Genomic DNA, 14114 nt, shown 5'->3' with positions numbered 1-14114 from the left:
ATACAAAAAAGCGGAAGTAAAAAATAACAACTCTACTACCCCCCTCCCACAGACAATTAAAGGTGATAGGATGTTAATGAGCCCAATATATGTAATGAAGGTGCCAAGCATCCCTAGATAACCAGCCCACTTTCCAAGGGCAGCCCCACATCGAGTGCGCTGCAGTAGTTAACATGGGCCGTAGCCGAGGCCTGCGTCACTGTGGCCAAAGCTGGCGAAGCGCGACGACGCTCGGCTTCCCCCGGCTGCGAAACCCCGCGGCTGCGCCGGCCTGAAGGCGGGCCGGGCCGGGACTCTCGCCGAGCCAAACGCGCGACAGCGGACGGGAATTCCAGAACAGGGGCAAGAAGAACAGAACGGGTTTTCCAGAACAGGGGCAAGAAGGGCAGGAAGTCGGAGGCCGGGTGGCGGAGGAGGAAACAGCGCGGAGCAGGAGGCTCCCATTGGCTGCCGCTGGTCCCGCCTCGCGCCCTGACTGGCCGCCTCTCCGGGCGTCGCTTCCCCAAGCGTCCTGATTGGCTGGGGCGCGCAGGGGAAGGGTCGCAGCTGGAAGGAGCAAGGAAGAAGGGAAGGCAAGATGGCGTTGCGGGAGGCGGCTGGGTTTCTTCTGCTGGCGCTGCTGGGTCTGGTGTCCGCGCAGACAGGGCAGGTGCCCTTGGTGGCTTGGTCCAGCCGCAGGTACGTGGGTAGCCCTGGGCTGGGGGGTGTGCGGTGAGGCTGGCCTCGGCCTGGGGGCAGACCCGCAGACGGCTTGAAGCGCAGGGGCAACTAGCCTCTTCCTCTGAATGCAGTGGTTCTCCGGGGCGGGGGGAGGAGAATCAAGGGCAACCACTGTATTTTGGGAATCATAGAACTGTAGAGTTGGAAGGGACCGCGAGGGTAATCTAGTCTAGCCTCCTGCAGTGCAGGAATCTCTTGCCCAACGTGGGGCTCGAGCCCACAAACCCTGAGATGAAGCGCCTCATACTCTACTGAATGTAATGATTCTTGTTCTTATGTAGCTGTATTGTTTTGTACTCTCTAGATGTCCCATGGTCATTTTATAAAGCAGTTGTGTTCTGTGTGATAAATCAAGCACTGCCAGGAGTTGTTTCCTTTTGTTTTTCCAATGTATTCGGTGTGCCACAAGCAAATTTTTATTCTGAAAGTATGGCCCAGACAAGAAAAGCTTGAGAACCACAGACCCAATGTCTCTTCAGTTGCTCTGGGTTGCCCTTGTTCACACTTCGGGTATTGAAAGTGTGCTGCACTGCACTTAGAAACACAACACAAATGCATGTTTGCAAGGGTGTTGTTGTGTGGCAGGTTTGTTCATGAGCTGCATTGAATGCAGAGTTTGGTGGCTTTTCTGATGGATTGGTTCACTTATATGCCGCTTTCCCATAATGAGCTGCACCCAAATCTAGGTTTAAGTACATAAATACATTGCAAAACCAGAGTTAGCCAACAATAAAGTTTCTGGTACTGGACAGCATGAAACATTCTTCAGTTCTCATCACAGAGAGGGGTGGTTGATGTGTGAGTTTGTAACTCAAGAATGACAGGGTGGGGCTTTCTTCTGTGTATGTGGTGGGTTATGGAACTAGCCCAGCAGTATAGTGAGGTCAGTGGGTTGCTAGGTACTGTGATGTCTACTGGAGAGTAAGAGTAAAAATGCACACTCCTATGGTAGGGTGGAAGGCTGGTTCTAGGGCTCTTGGCATGGCAGTGAGGGACTTGGGTGGCCCATTTGGGTTGCCTTTACCTTGTTCTTATCAGCCCAGCCACAGGGACAAGCAAGGATTAAATGCTAAAAGGGGAAAGAGCTAATTCTAATTTGCTCCCTAGTTCATCCTTTGGCCATCTAGAGAAGGCTGTCAGTCTCACAACAGCTTTATAGTGGCAAAAATGTTTGCCAGTTCTAAATATGTGTAGCCAGGGATTGTAGCGAATCTCACCTTTTAATGTCTCTAAGCACATTTGTAATTAAGAATCATAATTGTACTTGAGCATATTGCTATTCCCTCACACAATCCAAAAGCATAATATAGCAAATGCTTTATAAAATGGGGCAATTGAGCTACTCATAGTTAGAAAAACAGCAGCAGTTTGGTCTTCATTTGGCACTGCAGGCTCACAATGATGATGATGATGATTTTTGTTATTTCAAAGATTTCTTCTTGTCAAAGAGCAACATACAGGTGGAAATAATGGCAGGATTCCATCTTTGGGGAAAGTCATTCATAAATCATGTCTTACATCAAAGGTGGCAAAGAGGCTGCCTGAGCTGTGGCATCTTTGACACTGGATGGGCAGGGTATTGATTCATGTGTGATGTGTTTGCTCCCCCAAAATTGTACTATACAGCTAAGCTTTATATATACTTGAAAGCAAGTCCCATTGAGTGGAGTGCGGCTTAGTTGCAGATAAGTGGGTATAGGACTACAGCTTTGGTATAATACTCTTACTTAGCACCTAAAGGTAAATTTGTTTTCCTTGGTGTCCCTCCTCATCTCACACTATGCTGATTTAATATCTCCCTGTTTTGCTTCATTTTTTCCTTCTGACCCCTATATATTTTATATTTTCTGACTTTTTACTTTTCTCTTTTCCCTGGGGAGGGGGAGCTACAGTTCTAAAGTGAGAAATTGTACTGGAGGTGGAATTGGGAATTTAAAAGGGCTTCTTTGGACTGCCCTGAACTCAGTCTGGTGCTCTCCAGACATTGTGGACTACAACTCCTATCAGCCCCAGCCAGCATGGGTATTGTACTCCAAATCATTTGGAGGGCACTAGACTGTGGAAGGCTGCCTTAGCCAATAGACTTGGATGGGGATGAGCAACCCATGGTCAGTTGACCAGAGTCTGATTAAGACTGTGCAAATGCAGAAGTGTTTGTGTCCTTGAAACATTTAGTAACCAACCTGGTGTGGGTGTGAGAAGGATTGGCATTTGGTTTTCCTACCACCACCACCACCCCTTTTTGTTTAAGTAGAATTCAGGTTTTAGAGATGATATTTGATACTGCACTGTTTTGCTCCTCCTCAGAATTGTGTAGTTTGTTCTCATTTTTCAGTTGTAGACGCCAACAATGGTGATTTCCCCACTGAGAATACGGTTGAGTTGGGGGTTTGAATCCAGCCTGCACGTGGCACATAACTTTGAACACTAAGGCCCCATCTGCACTATACATTTCAAGCATCATCAAAACCATTGGGGCTTCTCATGAAGCATCCTGGGAGCTGCAGTTTGTAAAGCATGCTGAGACACACACATACACCCATTTCTTTTGCAGAGCTCCAATTCTCAAAGGGGTTTAGTAGTCAATCCCTCTTTTCAGAGAACTCTGTAAACATTTCCTAGGATGCTTTAGGCCAGGAAGCCATGACTGTTTAAAGCAGTATGATATTGCTTTAAATGTATAGCAGAGTGTAGATGGGGCCTGAGTTGGCCTCATCAGCAGCCATATAGTGAACACAAACCTTCATTGGGTTTCTCTGCCCTTTATTTTGTAATGGGTGAAGTAGCCCTTGAGTCCTCATGAAACAGAGAAATATACAGTCGTAGCTTGGATCCCGAACGCCCTGGAACTTGGATGTTTTGGCTCCAAACTCGGATGTTTTGGCTGCAAACCCGGAAGTGATTGTTCTGGTTTGTGAACATTCTTTTGGAATCCAAATGTCCAATGGGGCTTCCACTGCTTCTGATTGGCTGCAGGAGCTTCCTGCAGCCAATCAGAAGCCATGATTTGGTTTTCGAACGTTTTGGAAGTCCAAGGTATGACTGTATTCCTATCTGCTAGTCTAAGAGTTGGGAGATGGCACCTGTGAAATACAAGACAATCTACGTAATCACAACTGCTCTTTTTATGCCTCTGTTTCTGTGTCTATCCCTTTCTCACTGTGTGTGTGTCTTCCTTTTGTGAATACAGCTCCTTATGGTCTCCCTTGGCAGCACCACATGAGGGCCATGTGGTGACAGAAACTCAGCTTGCAGCTTTACTGGACTCTGCACTAGACGGCGGACCTCACAATGTGCTGTTGTTCCTTCAGGAGAAAGTGAGTGTGGCCCCTGGCAGAGCTCTTTGCTGAGGACACAAATGCACCACGGATGCAGATCTTCAGTGAAAAGTTTTCCTTCCTAAGGAACCCTGGGGTTTGTTGTGACAGTGCTGAGAGTTTGTAGAATTATGGAGGTCATTTAGGTCAAACCTATGCTCAGTGTAGGCTGTGCAGTGCAGGAGGCAATGGCAGCATCCCTGGCAGATGGCCGTCCAGCTTCTGCCTAAATAGCTCTCACCAATAGGAAATTTCTTCCACTATTTAGTCAAAATCTGCTTCCCTGCAATTTCCGCCCCTATCTTCTAGTCCTGTTCTCTTGACAGCAGAGGACAAGTTTGCTTCTTCTTCTGCATGACACACCTTCAGATATTTGGAGACCACTGTCATGTTTCCCCTTAATCGCCCCTTCTCCAAGCTAAACACACTTGGCTCTTTTATGGTTGGGAGCCATTAACTGGCTTGGCAGTTTTCAATTATTCACTTTTTACTTCAGGCATACCCTTCAGCCCCCTCTCCCCCACTTAATCTAGTTCTCATTTCAGAGGTCAGAATTATCTTCTGGAAATGGCATTTTTTTTTCAACTGCATAATTCAATAATTGTCCAAAGGGCTGTTTTAATCCATTTCATCCATTTGGGGCTTGAGCAGAAAGAGGTGCTTGTAGTCTTTTTAGAGCTTGTACAGCATAAAGAAGAAGAAACTTTTTTTCTGCTGGTCATGTGAATTGGGTGTCTCATGACTCTCTATTTATCACTTCCTCATTCCATTTATCACCCCCCCCCTCTTTGCTAGTTCCTCTGATGATTAAGTCTAATTGTGGCTAGGCTGTTTTTTGCATCTACAGTTTGTTAACATGATTGAGGGAAAATATAAGATGGAGGCTGGAGAAGCTAGGCTGCTTCTAATCTGGAGGGTTTGGGAGCCTGCACAGTGCTTGCTGTCAAAAGCTTTCCCCTGTCCCTAGTTTTTTCTTTATTCTGTGTGTTTGAACTGCAATCAGAATGAAAAAAATATTTTTAAACACAATACAAAAGCATCACTGTGAAACATTAAAAATTGTACTTTTAAAAAGTTTAAAAAAATCATTCTTCTCTCCCAGCTCAGTGTTGAGGATTTCACAGCCTATGGAGGGGTTTTTGGAAACAAGCCAGACAGTGCCTTCCCCAATCTGGAGGTAAGTGAGAATTGGGGAGCTATACTTTGGGGAGTCTCCCCCTGCTTTTATATACAGTGGTACCTCAGGTTACAGACACTTCAGGTTACAGATGCTTCAGGTTACAGACTCCGCTAACCCAGAAATAGTACCTTGGGTTAAGAACTTTGCTTCAGGATGAGAACAGAAATCGTGCTCTGGCGCAGCAGCAGCAGCGGGAGGCCCCATTAGCTAAAGTGGTACCTCAAGTTAAGAACAGTTTCAGGTTAAGAATGGACCTCCAGAATGAATTAAGTTCTTAACCCGAGGTATCACTGTATACGACTATACTTTTGATGGGCCACTGCAGTGCAGTGCTGTGTCAAGAATAAAAAAAAAAGAGGAACTTTAAGAGCAATTGTAAATTCAAGTTCTGGTATAGCTAACTAGGGTTGTGCTTTTCCCATTCTTTCCATGGTCTACAGTGTAAGATGGAGCATCTTACTCCTGCTCTTTGATCCTCTGTTGGTATAGGGGCCCTTCAGATATCGTTAGGCTCCAGGTGCCATCAGCTCCAGCCAGCATGGCCAATAATGAGGGATAATGGGCTTTGTAGCCCATCAACATGTTAAGGAACGCAGGTTCCACTTCCTTGGGTTGCAGCAATCTTTATCAACCTTGGGTCCCCAACTACAACTCTCATCGCCCCTAGCCAGCAGGACCAGTGGTCAGGGAAGATGGGGGTTGTAGTACCTTGGGATCCAAGGTTGAGAAAGGCTGGATTAGAGGATAAAGTGAAGAAAAATAACTTGAGCTGGGGGATGGGGGAGAAACTTGCATCCTTGGACAAAGTGTGGAATGAAACTTTGATTATACTTTATTCTAGCTACAACCTTAACAAGCCAAGTTTTGTCTTGGCTAGAATTGGAAGATGCCAGCAGTTGGGTGTAGGTCTGGCAAAAAATTAAGTACATGTACATTTCCTCTGTGAACCATTCACCTCTCTTCTGAATTAAATAAAAGATAAAGCAACAATAACTTGTTTCTAAGCTGTCAGAGGCTTTGCTGGATATTGGCTCTTCCAAAGAACCCAAGGTGTGTGAGAACCTAAATAAATTATATTTTTGGAAAAGAAATTACAAATTGAAATATAAAAGAAACATAGAATACCCCGCTGAAGATGCTAAATATTTTTCATCAGGGTAGGATTCTGAAATGCTTCAAAAGTGTGTTGCACAAAACCTAACTCCTGGCTTTAGAGAAGTTCTTTCTAGAGATGGAAATGATTCACTGTCGTATGGAATGATGTCCTTGGAAAGAGTGAAACAGCCAGTGCATGAACTGAGCATCACATGCATTGGTCAGGCAAACACTACCTTCTTCTTAGAGACAATTTTAAAAATTACTTTATGCTAGGAATCAGTAGATTGTCATGCTGGCCTTTAGTAGTTCACCTGCCTCCTGTCTCCACTGTTACCTAGCAGCAGCCATTCTGTCAGACAATAGCAGAGGGAGAGATGGGAATGCAGGGCCTCTCCATTGACTCGGCTGAAAGACTTAGTAGTTTCTGGCTCCTTCTCTCCTTGAACTCGTTCCAGTCTAGCTAGTTGTTTCAAAAATTATGTAACTAAGAACTAGTGCCTAAATTTGCTTCCCCCACTCGCCAATCCCTTTTTCCATTTGTGTTGTGACTTCTAAATTGTAAGCCTGAAGGCAGGGGCTGTCTTATTATTGAGATATGTAAGCCCCCCTAGCATTCTTTTCCTTTTCCTTTATGATGGAGAGAAGGATAAAAATACTGTAAATCTGCAATGTAATGCCAGCAGTGTTAGTGCCAAATTCTCATCCTACATGTACTACTTCTATGAAATAACACCTCTGTCTCCCTTACCAACCTGCCTGCTGTTTTTATGTTTGCTGGAGGAAGAAGCCACCTGGAAGCATTCTTAGAAGGGTGCATAAGCTTGATCAAAGGAGAAGCAGTGTGTATGCTTTCCACTATATATGTTCAGAAATGGACTAAGTTCATTCTGGAAATTCCAACCCTTTTCATCAAGCAAGATGGACATGTCTGCATTTAAACTGCTGCTGGATTTCTTATGCAATACAAACGTATATCTGTGTCTTTACTGCAAACTATCTGTGGTTCATTAGTGGCCACACAGAATTTTAGATGCCTTGCAAGTGGGGGGCATTGACAGTAAGCCTTCTCAACACACAACTTTCTTGTTCAACACATTGTACATTTTCCGAAAGTTGCATGTCTCGGAATGAGCTCTGAATTCCAACCACAGCCATGTGACAATTGATGATGCGTGTTGTTGTCCGACATTATCTGGAAAGCACCAGGCTGGGGGAGGCATGCTGTTTGCCTTAGGAAATCCTGTGCCTGTAGCTCTGGCTCTAACTCTTAACCCTGTCTTTCTGACAGAATGCGCTTGGTGCCGCTCCGTCGTCCTTGGTGCTTCCATCTGTGGATTGGTTTGCAGCCAGTGCTGTCCCCGCCTTCTTGAAGGCCAAGCTGGGCATATCTCCTCTTCACGTAGATCAGAACACCCTGCAAGAGCTGCGGCTCAACGCCAGCCTGCCAGCCCTGCTGTTGATACGACTGCCATATGCCACTGGGTTTGTAACCAGCTCCATGGTACATTTCCTTACATTGCCAAGGGGCCCCGTGGCACTGGGTGCAAAGTGGAATCTTCTGCCCAGCCCCACGACAATGCCCCCCTCCGCAGGTCTGGGCCCCCTCCATGCCCCCACTATCATGCCTGCGCTACTGCCAGCCCCATCACCACAACTGTACCCGTGGCTGCGTTGCTCCCACAATGCAACAGCAGCGGTAAGGGTGCAATAGTGAAGGCATTGGGGCCATGTTAGCAGTGCAGATGAAGCCTTGGTGGGGCTGGCAGCAGCACAGCATTGTGGGTGGATCTTACGACTGAAGAAGAAGAAGAAGAAGAGGAGGAGGAGGAGGAGGAGTTTGGATTTGATATCCCACTTTATCACCACCCGAAGGAGTCTCAAAGCGGCTAACATTCTCCTTTCCCTTCCTCTCCCACAACAAACACTCTGTGAAGTGAGTGGGGCTGAGAGACTTCAGAGAAGTGTGACTAGCCCAAGGTCACCCAGCAGCTGCATGTGGAAGAGCGGGGACGCGAACCCGGTTCACCAGATTACAAGTCTACCGCTCTTAACCACTACACCACACTGGCTCTCCATGAAGCAAATTGCTTTACCTCCCCTAATGCATGAGCTGCCCTGGTGTATTCATGAGGTTAACTTCCAAAGAACGGAGCATGCTATTTAGCATGAAATTTAACATTCTGAGAAACTTAACTTATTTTAACTTTGAAAAAGCAAGTTTCCAGCTCTCATGGTTGACACCCCTTGGCACCCCAAGATCTTAATGTCTTCAACCTGTTCTGCTGTACCTGGTCCTTCCAGCCTGCCATTGTGTCTTGGCACTTGTACTTTCCTGTTCTTATAGGGTATATGGACGCAACCCTCATTTTCTGCTTCAAAATTCCCCGTTCCCAAGTGTATATTATACTTCCCTTAGCACAGCCTTCCCCAACCTGCTGCCCTCCAGAAGTTGTTGTACTACAACTCCCACCGTGCCTGATGGTTGGCCATGCTGGCTGGGGCTGATGGGGATTGTAGCCTAAAACATCTGGAGGGCACCAAGCCAAGGATGGCTGCCCTGGTGTTCCAAACAAACCCATCAGTGCTGCTGCATGGTCTTAAAATGTACGTTCAGTTGCCAGAGTTGTGGGGAGTCTTCTGTCCCAGATTATTGTACATGGAGAGGCAACATGGTCACAGATGCCATTGAACCAATGACAAAAACCTGTCCCACCAACTAGGATGGCATTGATGACATTTCCTATATACAGAAGATAACAGAACTTACTTCTCTCTCTCTCTTTCCTCATCCTCCACCTTCCAGCTCTAGTCTCATGGCCCCAAAGGAAGTTCTAACCAGCAATGGTGAGCATTGTGGAGCAGGGTTGTTTGGAAGCTTTTAGGATGGGGCTGAGCTTGGGTTGAGAGTTTGCTACTTGGAACGTCTAGAGGGTATACTGGCACCAAGGTTGGCTTTGCATTTAGTTTTCTAGGTGGGTATTTGTTGCCTCGCAGTTGGAGGTCTTGGGCTCCTTCAGGAAGAAGGGCAGGATATAAGTTCAGTAAATAGGGAGTGGGGGAGCAACTACAATCTGCATATTTCTCTGTGAATTAATGCATGCAAATGAGCCATAGCTGTAAAGTGACTGCTGTTCTCTGAGAAAGGACACCAGTCTTATAGGAAAGCCAGGAAGTTAGGTGCAATTATAAATGAGGCTGGATTCTTAGGATATAAGCTTAGGACTGAAGTTTTTTCATGGGCTTCTGCTTTCGTAAGTTGGAGTCTCTAGCCTTTAGAGAGTTTCTAAAACAAGATTTTCTTTGCAGATGAAATCCTTGGTCAGGTTTTGAGTGCTCTTCAGTCGGAGGACATCCCCTACACGGCCATCCTGACTGCTTTGCAGCCCTCACGGGTACATGGCTCTTTAGATTCCTATCCTACCTTGGTTAGATACCTGCTCTGAGTGTTCCTCCATTCCCGGGAATGTCCTTTCACCTCATTAACTTCCATTTATGCCCTGCCCAAACATTGTTCCCAAGGCAGACACCACATTCATGGGATGCAAGCATTTAAGAACAATTAAAACACAGTAAACTAAAAATACATTAAGGTAGATAAACCAGCAGGATTATCCAAACACTCTTTAAAAACAAAGTGTGTTTTGTTTTATGATTTTTGCTAAGAAAGCCAGCGCTGTAGGACAGACTTCCTCACTCTTGGCCCTCCAGATGTTTTGAGACTACAATGGTACTGCTAGCTAGGGATCATGGGAGTTGTAGGCCAAAAACATCTGGAGGGCTGAGGTTGAGGAAGCCTGCTATAGGAGCTTGGTAAGATTTTGGGGCAAGTTTTTCAGGGAACTAGTGCCATTATTGAGTGGGCCCTGCTGTGTTTGGCTACGGATAGCCATGGCTCTTAAAGCAACGCATCCTAAGCTTGTCTAAGCAATAATAATAATAATAATAATAATAATAATAATAATAATAATAATAATATTTATTTATACCCTGTTCATTTGGCTGGGTCTCCCCGGCCACTCTTGGTGGCTTCCAACAAATATCAAAATACAATACAAAGTCACAGATTAAAAACTTCCCTAAACAGGGCTGCCTTCAGGTGTTTTCTAAATGACAGGTAGTTATCTCTGACCCCTGATGGGAGGGCGTTCCACAGGGCGGGTGCCACTACCGAGAAGGCCCTCTGCCTAGTTCCCTGTAGCAAAGCGAGAGGTACTGGGGAAGAGAGGCTCATTTGGGGGAGGCACTTAAAGTTGCAGCACCGGCAGTTCTCTGAAGCCTTTCGATCCCATTTTACTCCCCTTGTGCCTTCCAGGTTGTTCGAGATATCTCTGATATGGTTCCTGAGAGGCTGGGTCGGCAGCTGCTCCAGAAGGAAACTGGAGCTGCACCACTTCGGTACCCTGTCACTGGGACCCCACAGATACTCTTCTGGGCCAGCAACTTCTCCGTGGCTTTTAATGGCACAACATGGCATGATCTTACTAACCTCACATTTGGAGAGCGACGCTCTGTCAATGTGGACGAGTCCAAGTGGACGCCTAATGCTTCTGAGTGAGTTGAGGGCTGGGCAAGGGATCTGAGATCAGGTGCATGATGGATGGTAGGAATGAGGAAGAGAGGGCTTGAGGCAAAAGCAGAAGCTGGGACAGTTGGGGAAAGCGTGTGGGATGCAGTAAGGATGTTGGCTGCCAGTGGTACTGAAGAGGACCAAAAGTGTGTGCGTGTTGTAAGCCAAAAATGGCTTGTCTTCTGTGTTACGCCAATAAAACACAGAGACAAGACAACGTGCAGTTTGCACAAACAGCCAGATGGTGGCTTGCAAACAAATCTCCATATAATTACTGATTGGTGCAGTTTTGCATCTCCAGCCATGTTGGGAGGCCGGGGGGGGGGGGGGCGGGGAGGGCAGGGGTGGAAGCCCTGTCTCTAAACCATGAGGAGTCCTGCTCACCACTGTCTCTGGGTTCCTAGATGAGATCTCAGAATGCCTGCATTTCCCTGCAACTTGACTCTCTGTGGTCTTACAAACTAGGAAACTGGGCTTAAAATACTCCCTCTTCTCACGAAATTGGTTAAGGGCTGAGGCAAGGCTACAGAAATGATGGGTGGGAGGGTATATTCTGGGTTTTAACACTTCTGTTTTCTTTCTGCATTGTAGGTTGGTACTGAAATACTCAAATGTGGGCGGGGTTCCACTGAAAATCACGTAAGTATGTTGGACACAGCTCCTCAGAGTTTTGTTTTTATGACATCGTATATAATCACTTGGCAATTTATACCTCCCTTTTTGAGTCTTAAGTCCATAAGCAGCCAGGTGGGCAACATTTAGTCAAAACTTTAAGAGGGTCTTAGAAGTCTCCAGTAAAAGGAGATGGGAACTATTTCAGGGAGTAAGATGACAGAGCCCTGCCATTCCAAAGAGATTCTGCAATTGAGGTTTGAGAAATACTTCATGATTTGGGGTGGGGTGATGGGGAAGTCTAACTGGATTTTAGAGATCTGCTCCAGGTGACCTTACCAGCTGTTGGTCTTCACTTTCTTTGCACCCCTGTTCTCCCCTCAGGTTCCGCATGACGAACATCCTGTACCCAGTTTCTGCACGGTACTGGTTTACCCTCCACAGTGTGGAGCTGGTCAGGCCTCAGAACCCCCCAGCTCTCTTCAATGCCACCCAAATTGTGGCACCCAGCGATTATTCTTTTGCCTGCACCTATGTGACCAGTCATCCAACCTCTTCAGAAGCCATGTTAATACCCAACAACAGTTTTGCTAGCCAGTGGAGGGTTTTCATGATGAATTTTCAGGTATGTCACAGTGGGAGCGTATACTTTGCTTTGTAGTAGGCTTTGTCAATAGTTTTTTCCACTGCCCTCTGTTTTATATTTTTTAGGAAGACAGTTCATTGACAGTCTCCTTCTGATGTACTGTTTTGTGATCCCAAACTTGGATCAAGGCTTTTACAAGCTCTTCTAGCAGTGGGAGGTGTATGGGTATCACTTCCTTTCTCTGAGCAAACCTTAAGGGACTCTTACACCCCCTCCCACAGCCCTCTTACAGCCTCTAAAGTAGAACTAGGTTTCGTCCTATGCTGTGTTAACAGAATGTGTTGAGTGAGGGGGGACACCACAAATCAGCCTCCATCACTAACGCATGAAATCTTTTTCCTTTTAGATCCAGAGCTATAATGTGACAGGTGAAAGATTTTCTTACGCCAGTGACTGTGCCGGCTTCTTCTCTCCTGGAATCTGGATGGGGTTGCTGACCTCCCTGCTTCTTGTTGCCATTTTCACCTATGGCCTCCACATGGTCATGAGTCTCAAGACTATGGACCGTTTTGATGACCCCAAGGGACCTACCATATCTGTGCCCCAGACGGAGTAGGGGCCAGTTCATGTACTCCCTGCCCTGGGATCTTCCTTACAGGGCTGGGTTTGTTCTGTTCATTCCATCTGTTGTCACATCTCCTTCCCCCGCACCTGCCCAGCACAATGCATTAAACCCTATTGGTCCCAGTCCCTTAGCCTTTCTTCCTTTTGCCCAATAACTGCTTCTCCACTGACATTCCTTGGTTACTTCTTTTCTCTCCTTTGATTCTTTCTAGCTTCTCCAGCCTAAAACATCCCAAGGGACATGATGTAAACAAGAGGGGAGGTGTAGTTTTACTATTGTATGGAAGTGCATATCCTATGTCTATTGCAGCATCATGGCTGTCTGCACTGAACTTTGCTTGAAGGTAAATATCTTCAAGGATGCACTGCCATTCCCCTTCAGTTCTGTCCAGCGGGACAGAATCAGGCTTGCTTTCTGATGTACATCCTCTAAGTTCATTGTGGTGGTGTTAAAAAGTTTCCTTACCTTCCCCCCTTTCCCGAGTCCTTGTTTCCAGCTGTATTATAAGTGCTCCCCTCCTTATTTATTTATGTGGTATCTGTGATTAATTCTGTTTACAGTGACTCAGTATTTAGGACTCCATGATCAGGGTGGGTGGGGGCTTCCTTCCTGTGACCCCTTGCTGTTAAGTCACCTTGAACGATGTGAATAAAAATGAGAGTTCTGGTGTGTGGGTGTGTCTGTCTGTCTGTGTCTAGCTCCTCTAGGAAACTCTGCAAGTGAAGAGATCCCGAAGCAGCTTTCTTTTGGGGTTGACCACTAGAAATGTCTTGCTACTCAGTGTGTAATCTTCCTCTGTTTTCTCTCCCTTCCTGCAACCAGTGTCGTAGTCCAGTGATAAATGATCAACATTACTGGGCAGGCACACTGGCATAGTGATTTTGGGGGTACTTTAAGATATATACATACTTGTGTGCATACACACAAACAAACACACAGTAAGAATGTGTGCATCTTCTATGTTTCAGATCTTCAAAAGTATAAATATATTATTCAGCAACTAGCATAAGCTTGGTGCCTCTAAACTTTTGCATCGTAATGATACCCAACTGGTATCAATAAATGTAAAGAACTAGACTAACAAGGCAAGCTCCTTTAGGTATGACTGGGGGCTTTTACAGAAGGTAGGAAAAAGTTAGCTTCCTTACCAGTATAGAAAGGATAAAGTTACAAAAAATTAAGGAATAAAACCAAAATCTTCTGAATCTTAAAAAAGGATAAAGTTTACTCCTCATTATATACAGTGGAGTGTTGTGTATTATTATTATTTAAATGCAACCCTATATCAGTTTTACAAGCAATGCCAACATTGACATAAGACTTATGAATCATTATCATTGTAACCCTAAATATATTTTGGGTATGTAAGTGGTCTATGTACCTTACTATTTTCCAAATGAAAGATTCCA

General features: G+C 45.7%; 1 protein-coding gene across 1 annotated transcript; it reads left to right on the top strand.

The window, feature by feature from the left end:
- Positions 1-534: 534 nt before the first annotated feature.
- Positions 535-13376, top strand: ATP6AP1 (ATPase H+ transporting accessory protein 1). Its single transcript, XM_033173107.1, has 10 exons — positions 535-678; positions 3911-4037; positions 5140-5214; positions 7604-7797; positions 9119-9159; positions 9622-9707; positions 10628-10866; positions 11474-11521; positions 11879-12119; positions 12487-13376. The coding sequence occupies exons 1-10, from the start codon at positions 578-580 to the stop codon at positions 12694-12696; spliced, it is 1362 nt and encodes a 453-aa protein (XP_033028998.1). The 5' UTR covers positions 535-577; the 3' UTR covers positions 12697-13376.
- The last annotated feature ends 738 nt before the right edge of the window (positions 13377-14114 follow it).

The sequence above is a fragment of the Lacerta agilis genome, chromosome 16 (genome assembly GCF_009819535.1).
Source record: "Lacerta agilis isolate rLacAgi1 chromosome 16, rLacAgi1.pri, whole genome shotgun sequence".
Lineage (NCBI taxonomy): Eukaryota > Metazoa > Chordata > Lepidosauria > Squamata > Lacertidae > Lacerta > Lacerta agilis.
The sequence above is the reverse complement of the archived record's forward strand: the minus strand, read 5'-3'. Positions and strand labels throughout refer to the sequence as shown.